The sequence below is a fragment of the Talpa occidentalis genome, unplaced genomic scaffold, assembly GCF_014898055.3.
Source record: "Talpa occidentalis isolate TD23 unplaced genomic scaffold, MPIMG_talOcc4v2.1 talOcc4.5, whole genome shotgun sequence".
Classification (NCBI taxonomy): Eukaryota; Metazoa; Chordata; class Mammalia; order Eulipotyphla; family Talpidae; genus Talpa; species Talpa occidentalis.
In genome coordinates, this window is record NW_023604861.1 from 139377603 (window position 1) to 139398235 (window position 20633).

The following is a 20633-nucleotide window of genomic DNA, read 5'->3' on the forward strand; positions in this document are numbered from 1 at the left end:
ACCGCCTCGGGTCAGTCGTGGCCAATGGCGCTTTGCCCCGGGGGGGCGCAGGGAGCTTGATCTGCAGGCCGAAGGCTGCTGGCAAGGCGGGCGTCTGCCCTCCGCCCATGCCCCATGGCTGCCCCCTTGGGACACACCTTGGGCATCCACGCCACATGCTGGGCACAGGGATGGCGCCATGAACGCCCTGAAGCCCCTGGGGCCGACTGCTGCCCCCTAGCCGTTTGCCTCCAGAGCCTCTTCCTGTCAGTCAGCACAGGGATGCCCCGCTCCCTCTTCCGCTTCTCTCCCTGGAGGCGTCAGGGCGCGAGACCCACCGCCTGGCGGCCCACAAGGCCCCAGACACCTGGTGTCCGTCGGAGCTGCTGTTCGGAATGTCCCCCCACAATTCCTGTCCCCAGAGGTGCGCCTGTCCCCCTCATCCGAAGCTGCCACCAGCTCGTCTCCTGGTGGCCGTCAGCACGGCCCAGAGGACACCCGCAGAGACCCGCTGCCCCCAGCCCCCCCAGGACAGCCCCACCTGCTCGGGGGCACCCGGAGGCCTTGCTGGGGGCGGGGGCGCGAGTGTGTGATGCGTCGGGCACCTCAGAGCCGCGGGAGGAACGACAGCCTCCCTGTCCTTGCAGCCTGTCTGGGTGTCCTATCGCTGCAGCTGAGAAACTGGCGAAGGCCCAGGAGAAGCACCAGAGCTGCGACGTGCCCAAGTCCCAGCAGGCCTCGGACCGCGTGCTCAGGTACCACAGGCGCCGCCACGGGCGGAGCCGGGGGTTGGGGTCCCCGGGGGCTCCTGGTCAGGCCTGCCTGGGTCTAGGGGCCGGGGGCCTGGGGCGGGCACCTCCTCCACCCACTGCGAGCTCCCAAACGAGAGACGTGGACCTTGTTGTTTCTGCTTTTCTTTCTCGCCTGAGGGCTCCTGGTTCTCCAAATGCTAGATGAAAGTCAAGCCCAGGGTAGTTGCGCCCTAACCTGCAGGAGGCGGCTGGGTGCCTGGGAAATGCAGAGGCCTCAAGCTGCTGCCCCCGTGTCCCGACCCGGGAGGAGGCGAGGCTGGCCCGGCAGCCCAGCCCAGGAGGCTGACCGGCGTCCTGCCGCGTCCCGCTGGCCGGGGAACACCCAGCCAGCGCCGCCCCCGCCCTGCGTTTCAGGCGTTTAGCAGGGGGTGGGGGGAGCAAGAGGCACCCGACAGCCTCTCACCTGCCCAGCAGCCTCCAAGGAGGGGCCGGCGGCCTCATCCGCCCCCGGCCGCCCTCTCCTGGCTGCCACCCTGGCCGCCTCCGTCCCTGCGTGTGAGCGCCAGGCGTCTCCACGGCGACGGACCCCCGGGCAGACCCAGGGAGCCGCGCGCGTGTGCGGACTCCAGCCACCGGCCACGGGTGCCGTGTGCCCGACAGCGCCCGCGCACACCCAACCCGCCACGCGCACACGCCCGCACAGCGTACGGGCCTTGTTAAGTGCTCTGTTTGCGGTAAATCACGTGGAAAACACGACGGGGCAAATGATACAAACCTCTCTGGGTCCCGCTGTGGATGATTCCGCCGCTCCCACAGGTCTCACCAGCGAAACTCCCTTTGCCCTCCCGAGAGGAGGACACAAGGGCACGCGTGACGCCCCCACTCAGAGAGGCCCCAGCAGCCGGCGCCCCAGATCTTCCCATGGAGTTTCAGGCCCCCCCACCGGGGCCTCGGCTGCCCTCGCCCACACGGCCCGGCCCCTAGAGCCCCCCACCGGGCCCCAGCGCAGACACTAGTCCGTCTGGGCGGGGCCGGAACGTGAGCCCCCCCGACCCCCCAGCGTCAGCCTCAGCCGCGCAGGCGCCCACTAGCTGAGGAGCTGCCCGCAAGGCGACGTCCAAGGCTTGTCCTCATCTTTCCCTTTACGGCACCTCATGTCCGCGACGTCCTCCTGCTCTGTGGAGCGCAGGCTGAAGGGCATCCGCGCTGTGGGCAGCCCCCTCTTCCCGGCCCAGCCCTGCCCGGGGCCAGTGGCGGCCCGTTTCTGGCTATCGCGGCAGCGCTGAGGGGACGCAGCCGACCTGTCCCCGTGGCCTCGGGCCCCCGCGCGGGCGGCAGGCAGACATCAGGCAACACGGCCCTGCTGTGCTGACACGTCACCTCCGGCGCCCGCGCGGGCATGGGGCATGGCCGGGAGGGGCCCCTGTCCACCGCCTCAGGCTGTCTGGATGAGGCCCTCTCCCGGCCCCGCTCCCTGTGCTCTTGCTCCCCCGCACCCAGCCCCGAGAGGAGGAGGGCAGACGCTGGACCTGCAGCCTGACTGGTCAAGGCCTCTGCTTGGCTGCCTGGCAAGCGCTGAGGCTGAAGCGCCCCCACCTGTCCGGTTCTCAGCCCCTTGAGGGACCTGGCCTTGGCCTCGGGTCCAGCCTCCCTTTGCCCTCAGCTTCCCCCGCCCTCCAGCCTGCGCTGCTCCGGCTAATCCTGACCCAGGCAGGGGCTGACCCTGACCCAGCCTCTGGCCTTGATGTGGCGCCCACGCTCCAGGCAGCTGCTGCCCGCCCCCCGACCCCGCTGCTCCCCTTCCTAGGCGCCCACCGCAGAGCGCTTCCCACGCCACCTCCCCACTTCGTGAAGCAACCCTCCCAGTCCGCGGCCTCTGCTCCCCAGAACTCAGGCACTGACAGAGCTTGCACCCTGCCTGACGAGGGCCAGCTCCCACGCGGCTGCATCACGTGCCCCAAGTGAAGTCTCTGCTGCTGTGGGGTGAAGCAGCAGCCGGGCCAGAGAGTCCAGTGACGCAGCCACCTGCTGTCCTTGCCAAGGCCTCCTGGGGGTGCGGGCAAGGGGGGCCACCATGGCCTGCTGAGTGGACAGATGCCTGCGGGCTAGGTGAGGGGTGGACACAGAACCAGCTAGGACACAGCTGGACGGAATCGTCCCCATCTGAGCTCCCAGGTGCAGAGGAAGGGCAGTAGGAGGGGACGTCCCTGTGGTGTTTGCTAGAACCATCCGCTCCACACCCCAGTTCTTGTCCGAGTATATAGACTCTTGCTTCATCCGTCTCAGCCTGTGTTCCTGCAGGCGTTTCTTTTGTCTCTTCTGGTTTTGGGGGCTGTTTCTCGTCCGTTCCCTTCCCTGGGACGGCGTGGCCCTGGGAAGGCAGTGAGCAGGGCCATCCTCGTGCCCCGGCCGTCCACCCACGCCCAAAAGAAAACACTCAAAAGCGTTTATGTTCTGTCTCCCTTGCCGGCGGCGTGTCTGGACGGGCCCGTCTGGACGGTGTCCGTGCGGGGTGCGGGCCCCGCGGTGCTTCCACGTAGCGAAGCAGCTGGGCCTCTCTTCTTCGCTCACAGGCCCATGTGCTTTGTAAAGCAGCTGGAGATCCCGCACTACGGCTACAGAAACAGCGTGCCCACCGCCACACCCCGCTCCAACCTGGCCAAGGAGCTCGAGAAATACTCCAAGACCTCGTTTGAATACAACAGTTTCGAGAGCCACACGTACGGCAAGCGGGCCATAGCCCCCAAGGTGCAGAGCAGGGACATAGCCCCCAAAGGATACGATGGTAGGAGGTGCACACGCTTCTACGTGCCTCGCTCGTCTGCCGTGAATGCTCTTGTCTTGTGTCTGGTTCCCGCGCGGGTGGGCGCGGGGCTCACGCGGGCGGGGGTACCCGGCCCTCCCATTCCAGGGTGTTCCGCCCACGGTGGAGGCAGGGCCACCCCCCCACTTGGGGTTCCCAACCTTTTGCGTGAATGGGGAGACACAGAGAAAGGAGGCCCCTGTGGGAGCCGGGACACCCCGAGTCATTCCCTGGGGGCACCATCTTGCATGCCCAGCACAGCCCTGGTGCGGATCTGAAGGGGGCGGCACGTCGCAGCCCAGGTGCCCCTGGGGACCCCGGCCGCATCGGGGGGGCCCTACCCGCTTCTCCCCAGAGCTGAGCCCTGGGCCTGCTGTCTGGTGGTGACCCACACTCAGGACCCCCGTCCCAGGCCGTGTACTGGGCCTGGGCACCCACTAAGCCCTAGGACGGCCCCTGGGAGAAGGGCAGATCTGTGCACTCGTTGAGCTCTCCCTGCACCCCGGGGCTGAGCCCTCCCTGCACTGGGGGTGCGTGCTCCCCGCACCCCTGGGGTGGGCCCCTGCACCCCGGTCTGATGATGAATGATGCCCAGCGAGGGCTGTGTCCTTAGGTGCCGCTCACCTAAGCTGCTCCTCTAAGTTCTGGGGCTCTTAGTCGGCAGATGTTACTGACTGGGACATGGGTGCACTCGGAGGGTTTAATGGTCTCGCCTTGGTGATCTCCGGCAGAGGCAGGTGAGGAGACAGGTTCTTAAAGATCTTCAAGCTCCACTCTGTAAAAAATATTTAATTGAAATCTCAACACACAAAAATTTCACTTACATGCTTGGGGAATTTCAGCATCTTTTGATAAGGTGACATGAATTTGCACACCTTCCTAGGCTGTGCCAGGCGTCCCTTGCTCTGTAACCATGGCCTCGTGTGGCGCGGAGCCTGCTGTTGGCTGGCACCAGGCCTGCCATGCCGGTGGCCTCTGCGCGTGTCGGCCCTGGATATTTAGGGCCAAGGTGCGAAGGGGTCAGGGGCGGTTGTGGGGGTAACAGAGAGCAGTTACCCTTGCTTGCTGGCTTATTTTGTGGTAATAACTTCCCGACTTCAGGTCTGTTACCTTTCCATCGCTTCGCTTGAAATGAAGGGTCACAGCCAGGAAGCCTCTTCGGAAAGGCCACGGGCGGCGGCGTTGCTGAGACGGCCCTGGCCGCCCGCACCTGCCTGGCCTGGGGCTGGGCTGGCCTCTGGCCTAAGAACAGAGGGAACTGCAGGGGCCGGGGACCCCACGGGGCTGAAGTCACCCTCTTGGGGTGCTGTGGCTTTTCCGCGCACGGCTGAGAGTGGGCGCACCAGCTGCCCTTGTCGGCTCCCTGGGGGCTCGTGGGGATGGGCCTTCCCCCACCAAGCTCTCAGGTCTGAGGGGACCAGAGGAGCATGAGAATACTCCTGGAGGCTCTGTGGGGCGCCTGGGGCTGGCTTCTCAGCCGACCAGAGAGCAAGACTGAGGTGCGCCCAGGGCGAGAGTGAACTCAGGGGCCCAGAAGCTGGGGGACGAGGACAGGCAAGGCGGGCTTTCCCTCCCAGCTCTTCAGGCCCACCGGGGAGTGCTGCGGCCTGGGCAAACGGCCTTCACCCATTTAAGTAACTAGGGAAGAAAGAAAAGAAAAGCCGGGGTTTGCGACACGAAAATGATGTGAACTCAGATCCCAATGACTGGGGCGCCTGTACTCAGGGCCTTGCCGCCTGCTTGGGCGGCCCTCCACCAGCTGGACCCTCTCCGGGGCTCCCTTCCAGTTCTCCGAGCTCAGGGCTCCCCACCTCCCCGGCCCTTCACTGCCCGTGCCCTCCTGAGTCTTGCTGACCGCCGGGCCTACCCAGCTCCCTCCAGCAGTCAGGGGCCGCAGACACTCCATCCACTCAGCACACGGGAGCTAGGAGGGAGCCCCTGTGTCCTGTTGGGGGTTCTTTGTCCACAGTTCACTCCAGCCAGCCCAGAGGGCGCTGCCCCCCAGCAGAGGTCAGTGCTGGCCCAGCAGGGCCTGAGCCAAGGCCTGGGCTGGGGCCTGGGGTGCCTCCGGCGCGGGTCTCCATGGCCTGTTCCCTCTGCCTGATTTCCTTGGGGCTCCCTCTGCGGGGAGTCATCTGCCGTGGGGCGGTGCTTGCATACAGGAGGCCAGCGTGGGGCAAGGAGCGCAAGCTGGGGCTGATGGCCAATTCGGGGAGTGACCTGCAGCGGGAGTGGGCACTGGCGGCCCGTGCGCGCCCCCAAGAGACACGGTGTCCCCATGTGCAGGGGCGTGGGTAGGGGCAGGGAGGAGTTTGCACAAGTGAAGAAAGCGCGCTCCGTCCCTGCTGCCGCCGCGCGGTGGAGCAGCCCCCGAGGTGGGGCATCAGTGCTGCGCACCGGGACGGCCGGGTCAGAGCCGCGCAGACGCAGAGCTGGGTGGGCCTGTTCCAAGCAGGAGCCAGCCAAGCCGCAGCTGCCAGGCAGGGCCAGGGCTCCTTCCCGCGCCGACGCAGAGACGCTTATTTCACCCCGACCAGGTGTCAGCGTTTCAGGAAAAGGGCAGAAGGCCCGAGCGATGTCCTGGCCACCTGCCGGGGGCTGTGGTGGGGGCACGGGCATCCCCTCCTCTCCTGTAGAAACTGAAATTCACTCATTTCCAAACAAAACTCATTTTCTTGTTGGTGTGGAACCCGCGGCTCCATCCCAGCCACCGCCCCGCGGAGAGCCGTGGGATGGGCAGGGCGCCCTGGGCAGGCCGGGCCTTGGCCGCGAGGGGAGGAGAGCGTGGCCTCGCTCCCGGGGCCCGCGTGGGTGCCGGGCTGGGTCCCGCTGTGAGGCCCTGCTCTCGGGGTGCTGCCCAGGTGCTGGGTGTGGGGTGCGGCCTTGTGTGGGGAGCCCCGCTTGCGGTGAAGATCGGGGTGTGGCTCTTGTTTGCTTGTATCTGACTGAGGGGCATGGGTACCTCCCGGGGCGCCCACGGGGACCGGCGCACTGGCCTGTGGGGTGCACTGCCTTCTGCCCTTGGGGGGAAGCATGGGGTGGGGGTGCAGTGACCCCAGACTCATCCACGACTGGGGACCCACAGTAACCCCCAGAGTTACCACAGCTGGCGGGGCCAGCAGGCCCAGGACCCGTGAGCAGACTGGCCACCCCACTGTCTCTGGTGGGCTGAGCACCTGGGAAGGTGAGGGCACCCAGGTGCACTGCCCGGGCCAGGGCCGGAACATGTGGGTGCTCGGGGTGCATGGCCTCCGGGTGCGCCTGCCCCCTCTGCAGGCTCGGCTCCCAGCCCGGGTAGCGGTGGGAGGGCGCCTGTGAGCACGAGCCCGCATGGCCTGGGCAACGCTTGTGTCCAGGGGTGTCCAGTGGGTGCTCCTGCAGGAGACCACAGATGTCCCGATGGGGCGTGGACGGGCTGCAGGCACCTGGCCGTCAGGTGCACGGCTCCGCCATCTCCCCTACCTGCAGGGCCTCTGCGGCCAGGACTGCTGGGGCTTGTCTGCCAGAAGGGGTGTCCTGGCTGCTTTCTTGGGTGCGCCCCAGGATGGAACACAAGAGGCGTGGCCCCCGGTGGTTCAGGACCTGGGGCGTCTCCGGCCCTGGGCGCTCCTGAGGGCGGGAGCGACCAGCGTCTGGGCCGCGAGACGGGGCTGTCCCTAGGGTCGCCTCTGTGCCTGGCTGGGTAGCAGCACAGGGCGGGCAGCGGCCCTGGGCCGGAGGGCGCGGGCTGGGGCTGGGGCTGGCGCACGGCCCCAGGACAGCGGCCGAGTCACCCCCTGTCCCCCCAGCGAAGCGGTACTGCAAGAACGCCAGCCCCAGCAGCAGCAGCGCCAGCAGCTACGCGCCCAGCAGCAGCAGCACCCTGGGCGGCGGCGGCGGCAGCAGCGCCAGCAGCACCTGCAGCAAGAGCAGCTTCGACTACACACATGACGTGGAGGCTGCCCACATGGCGGCCACGGCCATCCTCAACCTGTCCACACGCTGCCGTGAGATGCCGCAGAACCTGTCCACCAAGCCGCAGGACCTGTGTGCTGCCCGGGTACGGGGCCCGTTGGGGGGGCGGGGCAGGGGCCAAGGGCGGTCTGGGAGCCAGGCCACTCGGCGGGGCTAGTACCCCGGCCTCCTCTTACGGTCTGGAACCATGGCTGTACACCCACAGCCTTGAGCAGGAAGGTAAAGGGGGGACGTGCGTTTACCCCACGAGGGCTGGGTCTGGTTCAGGAGGCCCTGGCCATGCCCACAGGCCACCATGCAGGTGCAGGACAGTGAGGATCCGGCCGGCACAGACGCCCTCCTAGCCCACAAGCATCAAGGGCACCAAGGGGTGACCAGCAGCCCTGGGCTTGTCAAGGCAGCTGGTTGTTTTGATCTGTTTGCACACGCGTCATCTTGTCACAGCGAGGCGCTCGCCCTGCTGCACTGTGCCTCGCCGCCCCTCCCGTGGTGACGCCTCAGCCGTGGGCTGCATGGCTGAGACCCGCGCGGCTCAGGGCTGCAAGTTCCGGCCTTCGCCCGTGGCTGCCGGCCTCCCCAGCCCTAGGTGGCGCAGCCAGGGGCCAGAGCGGGGAGGCGGGGCCAGAGCGGGCAGCCCTCCTCTCCTGACTACGAGGGTCTGCGGGCCGGGCCAGGCCCCTGCCCAGCCGCCCGCCCTTGGCCCAGCACTGACACGGCTGTTCTGGGTTGTTGTCACGTCAGCGTTTCGTGTCTTGCAGTCGCTTTTTTTCTATTCATATTTTTATGCCAGAATTTGGGGAAGTGTCAGGGGCACGCGGTTTCCATGGTGACCAGGTCGCTGAGATGGGGGCTCACAGGGAGGGGCCTGTGGCCCAGAAAGGAGACCAGTCCCTCCAGCGTCCGCTCCATTTTCCTAACTACGCTCAGCCTGAGAATCACCTCGGCGTACCGAGGTGGACCCAGCGTGGGCGCTTCCGCGGGGGCGAGGACCCTGACGCGGGTCCAGGCAGACCGAGGCTCTGGACGCCCCACGGGCAGTGTCGCCCGGGCTCCCTCCGCCTCGTCCTCAGCTCGGCTGCGGGGTGTTGGTTGGAGCAGCGTCATGCCAGCTGGAAAATCACATTTTTGCTCCAGAGTGTGACTCAGGGCGAGGGAGGGATTATGAGGGGCTGGCCGCCCCCTCCCTGCCCTCCAGGCACCCCTGCTCCCCCCACCCCCAAAGGCCAGGCTGAGCTCTTGGTGTGTTTCAAAACATCTTTTAAAGAAACAAGCCCCTGTGCCTCCAGGCAGCCGAGCATGGCCCCTCCTGGGTGGGAGCGCGCTGTCCCAGGGGTTTGTGCTTGAGAGCCTGTCCTAGCCCCCCTTCCTGCCAGAGGGGTCTTGAAGTGCGAGCGTCAGGGCTCACCCACTAGGTGCAGCCGGTGCCTGTGCGTGTTTTCTGTGCACACGTATTTCTGATCTTGGAGGAGCCTTCTGCGCTGGGATAGAACTGAAATCGGGCACTGGTTTCATTTTCTTCTGGGCAGGTTTATTTCTAGAGTAGAGATGTAGTCAGGAGAAAAGCAGTTCTGGACAGGCGAGAGGCGAGTGCGGAGGACAGGTGGACGGAGGACAGGTGATTGATGGACAGAGATGGTGGCGGCACCTGCCCCTGGTTTTGCAGCTGAGCAGGGGAGGGCGGCGCTGTGCAGAGGGACCACCGCCCACTGGGGGGATCTGTGTCAATGGAGGGCGGTGAGGACCCCACCCCGACTGCCGCCCGGGGCGGGGAGGGAGCTGCGGGTCACTGTGTCTGTCTGTCCACAGAACCCAGACATGGAAGTGGACGAGAACGGGACCCTGGACCTCAGCATGAACAAACAGCGGCCGCGTGAGGGCTGCTGCCCCGTGCTGACCCCTCTGGAGCCCATGTCACCCCAGCAGCAGGCAGCCATGAACAGTCGCTGCTTCCAGCTGAGCGAGGGGGACTGCTGGGACCTGCCCGTGGACTACACCAAGATGAAGCCACGGCGCGTGGACGAGGACGACGCCAAAGAGATGGCCGTACGTCCCGCGCGCTGGCCCGTGTCTCAGAGCTGCAGTGGGGTCCGCCTGCTGGGCAGCCCCGGGGACGTGCCTGTCCTGGCAGCCCTCCCTGGCTGGTGGCCCTGGAGCCCGCCCTCCTGGGCAGGCGCTGTGACCGGCAGCCATTTCAGTGAGACGACAGATTCTTCCCCTTAGAGGCTGAGCTTCGTTTCCTAACAAGTGTGTTTTGTCACAAACGGTTTCTCTAAGAAAAAGTAGAAACGGCACACCGGTCGCGTTTCTGGGGAACACTGGCAGAGCTCAGGGGTTTGCGTGCGGGTGGAGAATTACAGTGGGAGGCGTGAGTAGCTAAGTGGCTAGTGACTTGCTGGCTGCTGGTCAGCTCTTGGACACAAAGCGTGTCTGCCCGCAGAGAAGCCCGCCATGCCAGCCTGGAACTGACCGCCCGGGCAGTCGCCGTCATCCTGGCCCCAGGACACTACACCCAAGTGCTTTGAAGTAGTTACAATGTTTAGGTTCAAGTTACTAGAATAATTTAAACATCCTTCAGGCTAAGAAAAGAAATGAAGAAACTTATTCTTTATTGGACTTTTTCTCCAGCATTGAAGTATGAAAATTATGACGTCTTCTCTATCGGAAAACGGAAATTCTTTATGCCTAAACGGGGAGATCGCCATCAAAGCCGCAGCACCTTACAGAAACGGGGGTGGTAGGCAGCTCTTTGCAGGGACTGGCAGGGAAGGCGCCTGTTTATAAGGCCATTACATCTTAAGGCCTATTTTCTTTATTCTTCAAATTGATATAAGCATCCAGGCGTTGTGACGGGACTGCAGCCTCAGTGGCAAGCTAAATTCCAAAGAATTTTTTCTCTTTTACAGTTTTAAGTCGCTATTACCAAATAAGGCATGGTAGCCGAATCTCTGAATTTATTTTTATTAAAATTAAACCCTCATGAATCGACAAAAGCGTTTCCACCCTATGGCCTGTCTGTCACCCCGAGGGGAAGCGGGCGCCCTGGGGAAGCAGGCTTGCCGAGCACTGCCACCTACAGGAGCTTCTGTGTTACTGCAATTGGACCCATTTACCAAAAGTAGATGCTTTCTATAAAAAAGGCAGTTGCATAAGGATGATCTAAAAGCACGAGGTTGGTCTTCCCCGCCTGGGGGCTGAAAGGCACACGTGTGTAACGCACGTACCAGCAGAAGGTGAAAGCCCCACTGTGAGTTGGGCCTGGTGCCGTGTGCGACCCGGCAGGAAAGTGTGGGTCCGGCATGGAGCAGGCGCCGGTGGCGGGCAAGGAGGGGCCTCAGGGTGGCCCCCAGCGGCCGGGCAGGCACGCGCCCCTGTGAGGGCAGTGCCATTCCCCGGCCGACGTCCGAGCGTCCTAGAGCGGCTGGCAAGAAGGGAAAGCCCACCGTAGAAAGGGGGGTCTCGTCAGGGAAAAGCGGGTCACGGCTGCAGAGGGCCGGTCTTTTGGGAGAGGTGGGAAGGCCAGAGGTGCTCGTCCAGGTCCGTGTCCAGGGAGGCATCCGGGGCCGCGTGCTGGGGGGCCGGGGGGCCCGAGCCACATGCGGGTGGCCGGGTGGCCCTGAAGCCGTGTTTTGCCTGCAGCCAGAAGACCTGGACCCTTTCCAGGAAGCTCTGGAAGAAAGACGGTATCCCGGGGAGGTGACCATCCCGAGCCCCAAGCCCAAGTACCCGCAGTGCAAGGAGGGCAAGAAGGACCTGATAACGTAAGCATGCGGCCAGCTGCCCGGCCACCGCTCTTCATGGGCCCTCCTCTGGCTTAGCTCTGAGCGCGGCCTGGACTCGCCTGCCACCCGAGCATGTGCCGTGCACAGCGGCGGCGTCTCCAGCCGCGGCGGGTCGGGCGGGCGCGGGCCGCTCGCCTGGCGCTGGCTGGTGGCGTGGGCACCCTCCTCACCAACCCCTGCATCCTGCGGCTTCTCTCCAGGGCGCTGAACCCCTGCAGACATTGCGGCTAAACTGGAAACAATGAAACTTTTAAAGTCTCTTTTTCAAACCTACTCACTGTTCTGGCTGTTTCTGTTTTTGTCTGGTGGCAGATGTCCAACACCCAGGTGTGATGGCGGTGGTCATGTGACTGGTAATTACGCCTCCCATAGAAGGTGTGACTTCATCCCTCATGGTGGATCTGTCTTCTCGATTTATTGTTTTCAGCTTACCTCAACAATGCTGTCAGACCGCTGTCGGCCTGTGTCCCAGCCCCGCGACCCGCATGCTCCTGTGTGCTGTATAATGCCTTTTGCTTTCCAACCAACTGCCGATTCGCATATTTAAACCAAAGAAGCCGGATATTCCCGATCCTGCTCTTTAAAAACAAGTTGTCTGTGGCAGACGCCCTCCACGCGCACGTCCACAGACTTGGCCAGACAAAGAGCCAGTATACAGCACCCCCATCGCCTCTGCATCCGACTGACCTCAGTGTTGTCGTGTCTGTCCGGGAGGTGCCGGGGGGGCCTGCTCACCCACTCTCTGGCTGTCTTACAGTCTGTCTGGCTGCCCTCTGGCTGACAAAAGCATCCGGAGTATGCTGGCCACGAGCTCCCAAGAACTCAAGTAAGATTTCACAAAAATCATTCTTTTTCAAAGATCGATTTATTTAGTGCTTTACCGGGAAGGATGTGTCATTGGAGAGAGATGTGGCCCGTGCATGTCGGCGCCGGGGGCTCGCGGGGGCTCGCAGCCACACCGCGCCCCTGGCTCTGGCCTGCAGTTTCTCACGCGAGAGTGTCTTCTCTCCGGGGATACTCGTGCGGGGCCATTTCTTACAGAGTCACTCAAACTCTTAGGGAGCGACTGTAATTTAGAGAGGCAGAGGTACTTTCAGAAGCCAGCGCTTCTCTTGGGCATTTAAATGGTGCTGGCCGCAGAGCCCGCCGTGCACAGTAGCTCCTGAGGGAGTCACAGCACCTGGTCTTCAGGACACTCGTGGCCCGGCTGCCCTGCCAGGAGCTGTTCTGGCTTGAGCAGATGTCTGAGCCCCTGCCTCAGCGCCAAGCACCTTCCCCGTTGTGCGGGCGTGACGGCCACGTTGAGTCCCGGGCTCTGCGCGAGCAGGCGAGGCTTCAGTGAACGTGCAGGCTCAGGCACCCCGATGCTCGGGCCATCGGGCAGGCGCTGGGAGAGCTCTGCGGCCTGACGGAGAGAGTCCCACATACCTGCGCTCGGCCCGTGCGTGGCGAGGCCGTGTCAGAGGCTGTGTCAGGGAAGGGCCGGACCCAGGGCGCACATCCACTCCATCTGCTCCCTCTGCAGCCTGGCCCACCCCCGTTGACCAGGCAGGCCGCCGCCCCAGGGCCCCGTTTCACACGTGTCATTTTTTGCAGGGTCCCTGCCCAAGGCCCTAGGGCCATAGATCACCTGCTCATGCCCACTGGCCTCCTCGGCTAGCCCCCGTCTCGGGACCCTTGGCGTTTCTTCGTGGAGTGTAAGCACCCGGAGGGGCCCTCACGTGCCGGCGCTGTGGCCGCAGTCGCAGCGCCTCCGCACGGACAGGATTAGTGAGAACGCCTCCGCCCGCTTTGCTCCAGCCACTGCTAGCTCAGCCCCTCGCGCCGGGCGATCGCCCGCTCGGACCTTAACCAGCGCCCCTGACGCCACCATCCGCGTCTCTTGATGAGGAATACTCTGCTGGTCTGGCGCGCCTCCCGCTCCGGCAGGCCAGCTGTAAACAAGGAAATAGCCTTTGCATCTGCCTTTGTCACTAACTGGCTGGGGTCCCAAGACCCCCGAGTAGCTTCCAGTGGCAGGGGGTTTGTGCCCCGTCATCTGGGGTTTGGCCCCCACTGGCGCTCCCAGCTACCTGCTCCCTCTCCAGTGGCCTTTCTTCCTCTCGGCCCTTCCTGGAAGGCACTGCCCTGGCCTCGCCTTCGGCACCCAGGAGGCCCGCCCTGCATCCAAGGGGAGGACAGTGCCGGTGCCTCCCGCCCTCCAGGAGGGAGCCCTCGTCTTCCAGAGGCCATGCCTTGGCCTCAGCTGCTCTAAAGGCCACACTTTTTTCCACACTTATCTTTGTGACTAGCGGGTCCCAATTCAGTGGCCTCTCAGGAAATCTGGACTGGACAGGTTTTCTGAAGTCTGCTGTTTCTATTCACACATCTTCAAAACTAAGGGCTTCAAGTAACTATCGCCCGTCTAGTATCCAAGTGGCTGGTTCCCCTGATGCTATGTCCTCCAAGGCACGGGACGTGGGCTACAGCTCCCTGAGGCCCTGCCTCAGCCCTGGGCCGCTGTTCCTCACGGGGCCAGATTGACCCCCAGGGTCCACCCCGGCTGGCACAGCCCGTGTGTGTGCCGTTGCCCTGCGGGCTCTGGGCATGCGGTTTTTCTTTTCCTAAAGTTTTGGTCAGTTTCCATGGAAGCAGCCTCTTAGCTGATCACGGAGACACGGGGTCTCCGCATCTTCATGGCCATTTCAGAAAGTGGGTCCCAATTACCTCAAAACTTTTCTCTTAGGATTTTCTGGAAAAGTTCCTCTTGTCACCGCTAACACCAAATGCTGATGGCTGGTCATTTCCAGGATATCCTGACCACAGACAACGAGTTTTGCCAGAAAACTCTGCGTCTTCACTCCTCAGACCTTACACTTCCGCTTGGCTCCTGTCCCGCAGCAAGTGCGGCCGCCCCAGGGGCCAGGTGTGTCCGTATAAAGGTGTAAGTGATGCATTAAAGCCGATGTGTGAGTGGACACCATGGCCTCCGGCTCTTGCTTTGTGGGCGCTTGCTCATCCTTGGAGGAGAGAACAGCCTGGTGGTTCAGAGCAGGAGGCCACTCGGGTCCAGGGGACCTGGGCAGGACCCCGGGAGGCCCTTGCCTGAGTGCGCTGTGCCCCCTGGGCTGACCCGCTGGGGCTCCCTGCCCCATGCTGAGTTGTTGGCCCGGCTGTCAGCTGGGAGTCCTCCCAGGCCAGGCAGTTCTGGCTTCTGTGTCAGGCCTCGGCCTGGCCGGCCCCTCACACCGGCCTGTGTCCACACCCTTCAGGCACTTGCGCCCCTAGTCCCGCCGTCTTCTCCGCCACCTGCCAGTGTGAGCCACTCAGAGGCCGGCAAGTGTGAGGTGGGCCAGGCAGGCCTCGCTCCCGTCAAACGGGGCAGTCGGGGCAGGAGGATGGCTCGGCCGCCCACCTGCCTGTGCTGAGACAAGAGCTGCCACAGGGCCCAAAACCAAAACGGAGGCGCCTGCGCCGGCGACAGCAGCCCGGCCGGGGACAGCCCCGCCCGCCGCCCCCCACCCCCCACCCCCACCCCCGACTGCAGGGCCCGCCCGGGGCGGCCGCCGGGTCCCCCTCCCGGGCGGGGCGGGCGCTCGCGGGGCCTCGCCGGGCCGCCTCCGGGGCGTCGCTGACGGCCACGTGGGCCCCGGAGTCCGGCCGGCTCGGCCAGTCGCGACGGCCGCCTCCGGGCCCCGAGGCGGGTCGGGGGCCGCCCGCGTCACGGCTGCCGGGGGAGGCCGCGCGACGCCGCGCACCGCCGCTCCCGGGCGCCAGGCAGGACGCGGCCCCGCCCCGCAGGGGCTCAGCGTCCCCCCCCCCCCGCCCCGCAGGGGCTCAGTGTCTCCCCCCCCCCGGGTGGGGCCGGGCTGCCGGGAGCGTCTCTTCCTCCTCCTCCCGGGCCGTCGTCTCTTCCCGTCGCCCGTTCAGGGGCCGCCGTCTGTCTCGTCTGTCTCGCTGCCTCAGCGCCGTGGCCCTGGCTTATAGCCTCAGGGAGCCCCGCCCACAAGTCTGATTGGACCATTTTCAATCCTGTGGCTGAATGGGCCATTTAGCACCAATCAGCTCATAGCTTGCATTTGATTGGTCCACTCCACGATCCAGGAAGTACCCTGTTCCATAAAAGGGCACTGCCGCGGGCGCCGCCGCAGGGAGAGGCCGCAGCCGCCGCCCTCCCCGGCTCCTGGCACCCCGCGCCCTCGGCGTCCTGCCGGCTCGGACCTCCCTGGGTCCTGGGCCCCGGAGCGTTGGCCTTGTTCTGCACTTTCTAGGCATCCATTGTAGGTTTCTTTGACTTAAGCATAGAGGGATCGTAAAGCGTGTGCCACAGGCTTTTTTTCCTTGACTTTTCTGCATGTATTTAAATTAAACTTAAATCAAGGAACTGGATGCTGGGCTCAGGCCAAGCTACCCTCCCAAGAGGCTGCATCTTTCCGGGTCGAGAAGCTTCTCTCCCCTGCTGAGCCCCGCGGGCCCACCCTGGGGGCCCTGGGGGGGGCGTCCCCACCCGCGGTGGTCGCTGCTCCGCGTCTGTGCAGAGGTGGCTCCTGCGACCGAGGCCGGCGCGGGCCTGGCCCACACGCGGGGGTGGCACAGGGTGTGCTTTGCCCTGGCCCGGCGGTTTGGGCGCGTGTGTGCTGGTTGTGCCGGTGCACACGCGTGTGCCTGTGTGCCACCTGCTGTTTGGGGCGGGTGTCTTTCTCCAAACCTGCTGAGCTGCCTCAGGCTTACTCGCACATCACACCCTGTTGACTGTGACCTCCTCTAATTATTGGTGACCCTGGCCCCTTTCACCCCACCTCTGTGCCTCTGGGGTGATTCTGAGAAATAGCCTCAGCCTCATTGGACTCGCAGTTGGTTCCCGAGCCAGGCCCTGGCCAGGCGGCTTGTGGGTGGAACGCTGGCCAGAGGCCCAGGTGGCCCAGCCTGTGACTGCAGATTGAAGGTCCCCAGAGCCAGGCGAGCAGGATTGGAAATAAAGTGGGTGTCCCCTTAGGGAAATTATCGCCAAGGATTGTGGAGGACAATTTTTCCAGGCAATTTCAGGAGAGACAATCATTCTCTTCTTGATCAGGAGACTCTGAGGGGTTGTGTGAGAGCCCGGGAGAGAGGCCATTGCGACCAGTCTCCCAGTCATTGCCTACACCGCCCGTGGCAGAGCGGTCGGAGGATCCGCGTCCTGTCTACGTGGCCTGCGGGGCTCACGGGCCCATCGGGGCCTCTGGGGCTCACAGTCTCTCCTGCAGGACCTGAGTCACCACATCCAGGCTTCTGCACTGGTGCAGTCCTGGCCAGCCCATGCCCACACAGGGCTCAGTGGCCGGTGGCCGCGTCTGCACACTTGCCGGCCACTGTGCTCGGCCACGGTCCTGAGCCTCCCACCCCCAACCCTGGCCTGCTCTGTGGAGCGCGTGCATCCTGAGATACTGTCCTCAGGTGTGACTGTCCCCACCTGTTACCTCCGGGCGTGGACACCTCACCACTTGGCCCCTCACGATCCCGGGTTCAAAGTGGCATTTTTCATCAGCTGGTCTCCCACAGGCCAGGGGAGGCCATAGGCCTCCGACCTGCCACTCCAGAGCTGCCCGGCCAGGTAGCACCGGGCTGAGCTGCCCCCAAAGGGGCGCAGAGGAGACACCGCGGCCACCAGGACCACTTGAGAGCCCGCCCATAGGGCGGCCGTGTGCGGCCCAGGGCTGTGAATGACTCAGTGGGCTTAAACAAGTCTAAACTCAGATAAATTCAGAAAGTGAGGAAAGAAACTTCCTTCTTTTCTCTAGTAGACGCCCCGTCTCCTCCTCACGTCCAGCCCCAGAGCCTTTGCTGACGTGTGGGTCATGGCGCCTCCCTGGAGGGGGATGTCCTGCAGCTTCCATCTTAGTGAACTAGGTGGCTTCAACATCCCAGCACCCCCCACCCCAGCACAGGCCAGCTCCCCCAGCACAGGTCCAGGGTCTCCCCAGCACTGGCCGGCTCCCCCCAGCACGGGCCGACTCCCCCCAGCACTGGCCTGGCGCTCCCCCCAGCACGGGTCCGCACAGGGTGGGCACACACCCCGCGGGTGACGGCATCTAGCATGTCTTTCAGAACCGGCGCCACAAGTCTTTTTAGCTGAGCCTCAGTGAATGGCAGCAAATGTCCAGGGTCCTCCCTGGTAAGGAAGCCCGGGCACAGGGGCCCCTCCATGTCCCGCCTACAGTGGACACACCGAGCCCCCAGCCCTGCGTCAGGAGTGCCAGGAGGCAGGAGCCGCCCACGCAGGCTCACGGGATGCAGGAGGCCAGAAAGCACCAGAGCAGCAGCAGAGGTCAGGCCCAAGGGCTCGCCAGACTGCAGGGCTCTGAGTGCTGTTCTGGAAGCCATGTCTGCTGCCTGTTCCCACTCTCCCCATTGTGTGTGGGTACAGAGGCAGCCGGACATCCACCCTCCAGAAGGAGAGGCACCAGCACCAGCAATACCAGCGAGTCAGGGAGCCCTGTCAGAGCATGGGGAGCAGGGGAGCTTGCCACAGAGCTGGGGTGGGGCCAGAGAGGCCCGGACACCCAGCCAGACAGTCAAGACAGTACCTTCCACATCATGCGGGGCATCGGACATCGTGTGCACACGTGCAAGGGGAGAGGCAGTGTGCTCACATGAGGGGAGAGGACAGAGGTGGTGTGAGCATGATGAGGGGAGAGGTAGGGTATGCCTGTGTGGGTTGCTGTGTCCTGCTCTGGGCTACAGGCTGCATGGGGGCGACTCTGCCCCTCAGTGCCCCCCAGGGCTGCTAGCTGAGCTTTACCCCTGCCTCCCGCCGGCACCCAGGCCGCTGCTTAGCCAACCCTCTGAGCACGTCCGCAGGGAGACGGTGGGGCCGATCGCCTGTTGAGCTGGCGCCGAGTGCTTGGGAGCCATCAGGCCCCTGGGGGCCCCTCTGTCTGGGCCTGGGCGTCTCTGTGTCCTGGGGTCCTACCTCCAGCTGCATCTGCTGTTCCTCCCTGGAGTGTGGCTGAGCCAGTTTTTAGTAAAAATAACTTAAATTTTGTTTGATGTTTCATTGCAACCTGTTACTTGTTTTCTTTTAAAAATTCTTTTTAAAATCTAGTCAGAATATTTTGATGGCATTTGGGAGGATTCCTCAGAGACCCCGGCATTTTACCAGTTTTGGGTTTTTTGTGTGATGTTGGAAATTCACCTGGCCTGAAACACTGAGGCCGCGGGCAGTGGGCCTGGGCTGCAGGACGTGGCTTGGGGACCGCCGGGGTCCTCCTGCCCATGACCCGTCCCAGCTCACCGTCAATGTCGGCTGTCGCGTCGGGACCGCGGGGCCGAGGGATCTGGGGCACTGGGCGGAGGGGCAGCAGGCCTGGGCAGTGGGGTGGGGACACTGGACAGAGCGCGAGGACCAAAGCCCCTTGTGTTACAGCTCTGGCACACAAGGGCAAAGTGTTTCAGAGATAAAAGCGTCCGTTTTCCCGACACGTCTTGTCTCTCGTCTAGCGTGGCACAATTTAAAGTACGTCTGCCAGGCTTGCGCATCAGCTTTATAGCCGTCAAGTGCAGCATCCCCAGGCCCTTAGTCCACAGAGCGAATCCCGTCCCCCTCCCCACACCTTGACCATCTCCCCAGCTGGCGCACTTTGCTCTTTCTGGCCTCTGTCTTGTGGTATCCAAGCTGCCCTGACGCCTGCTTTGGTTCTCCTGCCCGTGGGGGCGGCAGCTTGGGCCAGAGCACCGGCCCTCTGGGAGGCCTCAGCTGGGGCTCTGCATGACTCCCTGAGGGGCTGGGTAGGTGGCCTCCGGGCGTGGAGCTGTGTGGACACGCCAGCTACTGGCTTCAACTCCCTGAGTAATGGCCCCTTCTGAGGTTGTGTTACGCGTGTCGGCAACAGCGAGGGCTCCAGAGCCCGGAGAGACGTGATATAATGAGGGCACCCAGTTCCTGTCGACCATGGTTCCGCCACACTGTCCTTCTGTGTGTCCGGCGCTTGCCAGGAGGCTGCGGACGGCCCGCAGGAGGCTCCAGGGCAGAGGCGAGGGCAGGAGGGCCAGGGCGGGCGGCTTCTCAAGCAGCCCCACCTTTGTAGCGGAGGAGAAGGTGGATCATCCCTGTCCCGAGCAGCAAAACCCCCGGAAGGAGCGGGGTATGGTGAGGTTCGGGGGTTCCCACCAAGCCCCGCAGCCAGTCCCGCACAGGCTGTGTGGCTGCGACCCTGGGAACCCTGTGGCCACAGGCTGTGCATGGAGCCGGGCACAGGCCCGAGCAGCAGGCCCAGCGCTGCCCCGGCCCGCGAGGAGGGACAGAGCTGTGGACTTCCCGATGGGGTCGGGTTTGGAGCTGTTGGGTGCAGAGAGGCGGTCCTGGGGTTCACTCTGGGAAAAGTGTCCCCAGAGCTTCCCTTTCAGCGGCACCGGCAGTTCCCAGGCAAGTTTCTCCACGACACAGAGATGCTGGCTGTGTCCAGAAGGGCAGGTATTACAAAGGAGAGGAAAGAATAAAGGACTCTGGTGGACATCAGCGGCGGGAGCTGCCCCGAGGGGACGGGTGTGCTGAGAGAGACCCACAGGCGGGCGCCTTGGGGAAGCTGCCTCTGCGGAGGGGGCAGTGAGAGCAGCCCCGGCAAGGCCACAGGTCCCGGGCAGCCGGGCAGGAGGCCGCTGCCCCGCGGAAGTGACCACGCCGGGGTCTATCAGAGGTCACCCTGAGGGGGTCTCCTCTTTGGGGGCTTGCTCCTTCCTGGCGTGGTGCTTGCTGTTGATTTCGGGGGCCCATGTAGAACGTGAAATGGACGGAGACGCCACCCTGGGCGCCCCACCCCCGTGTCTTTACCTCCCGTCTGCTCCGGACACTGACCCCTCTGACGTGGCCTGGGGCTGCGCCTGGTGCCCAAGGGGCTCCGGCTCTGTGAGCTGTTGGCACAGGCGAGCTCGTCTCTCTGCCCAGGCAGCCGGTTCCGCCATGCGGCGCCTCCTCTCCGCGTCTCTGTCCTCACCTCCGTGGCCCGCTCACCCTCCTGGCGGGCGGCGCGCTGCGCTCACGAGGGGCGTTTCGGGACCCGCTCCGCTCGCCCCTTCCTGAGCATCCTGAGGCCAGTGCTCCGGGCCACCCGCGGGACAGCAGAGGGGCCTGGCCGAGGCGAGCGTCCCCACCGGATGCAGCGGGCAGGGCCACCCTGCGCCAGGAGCACACCCGGCGGCCTGTTCGCTTTGCTGCCTGAGCCGGACGAGCCGCTGGCTTCTCCGTCTTTTTCTCACTAGAATGGGGTGACGAGCCCCTCCTCCTCAGCCTGGGGAGTTAGTGTGAAAGCCAGGGTGTGCCTGGGGCTGCGCACCCCCTGTGTGAGGCCGGGGCTTCTGGGCCCCGTCCCCCCACACCCTCCCCACCCCTCCTGCCTGTGCTCCGCCAGC

The 20633-nt window shown here is 64.4% G+C and overlaps 1 protein-coding gene across 1 annotated transcript in view; it reads left to right on the top strand.

Moving 5' to 3' along the window:
- Nucleotides 1–20633, top strand: part of MYT1L (myelin transcription factor 1 like) — a 71959-nt gene that overhangs the window by 21776 nt on the left and 29550 nt on the right. Inside the window, 6 exon segments of the mRNA XM_054701431.1 lie at nucleotides 627–734; nucleotides 3305–3516; nucleotides 7323–7573; nucleotides 9295–9531; nucleotides 11125–11246; nucleotides 12025–12093. Coding sequence (XP_054557406.1) covers nucleotides 627–734; nucleotides 3305–3516; nucleotides 7323–7573; nucleotides 9295–9531; nucleotides 11125–11246; nucleotides 12025–12093 — 999 coding nt within the window.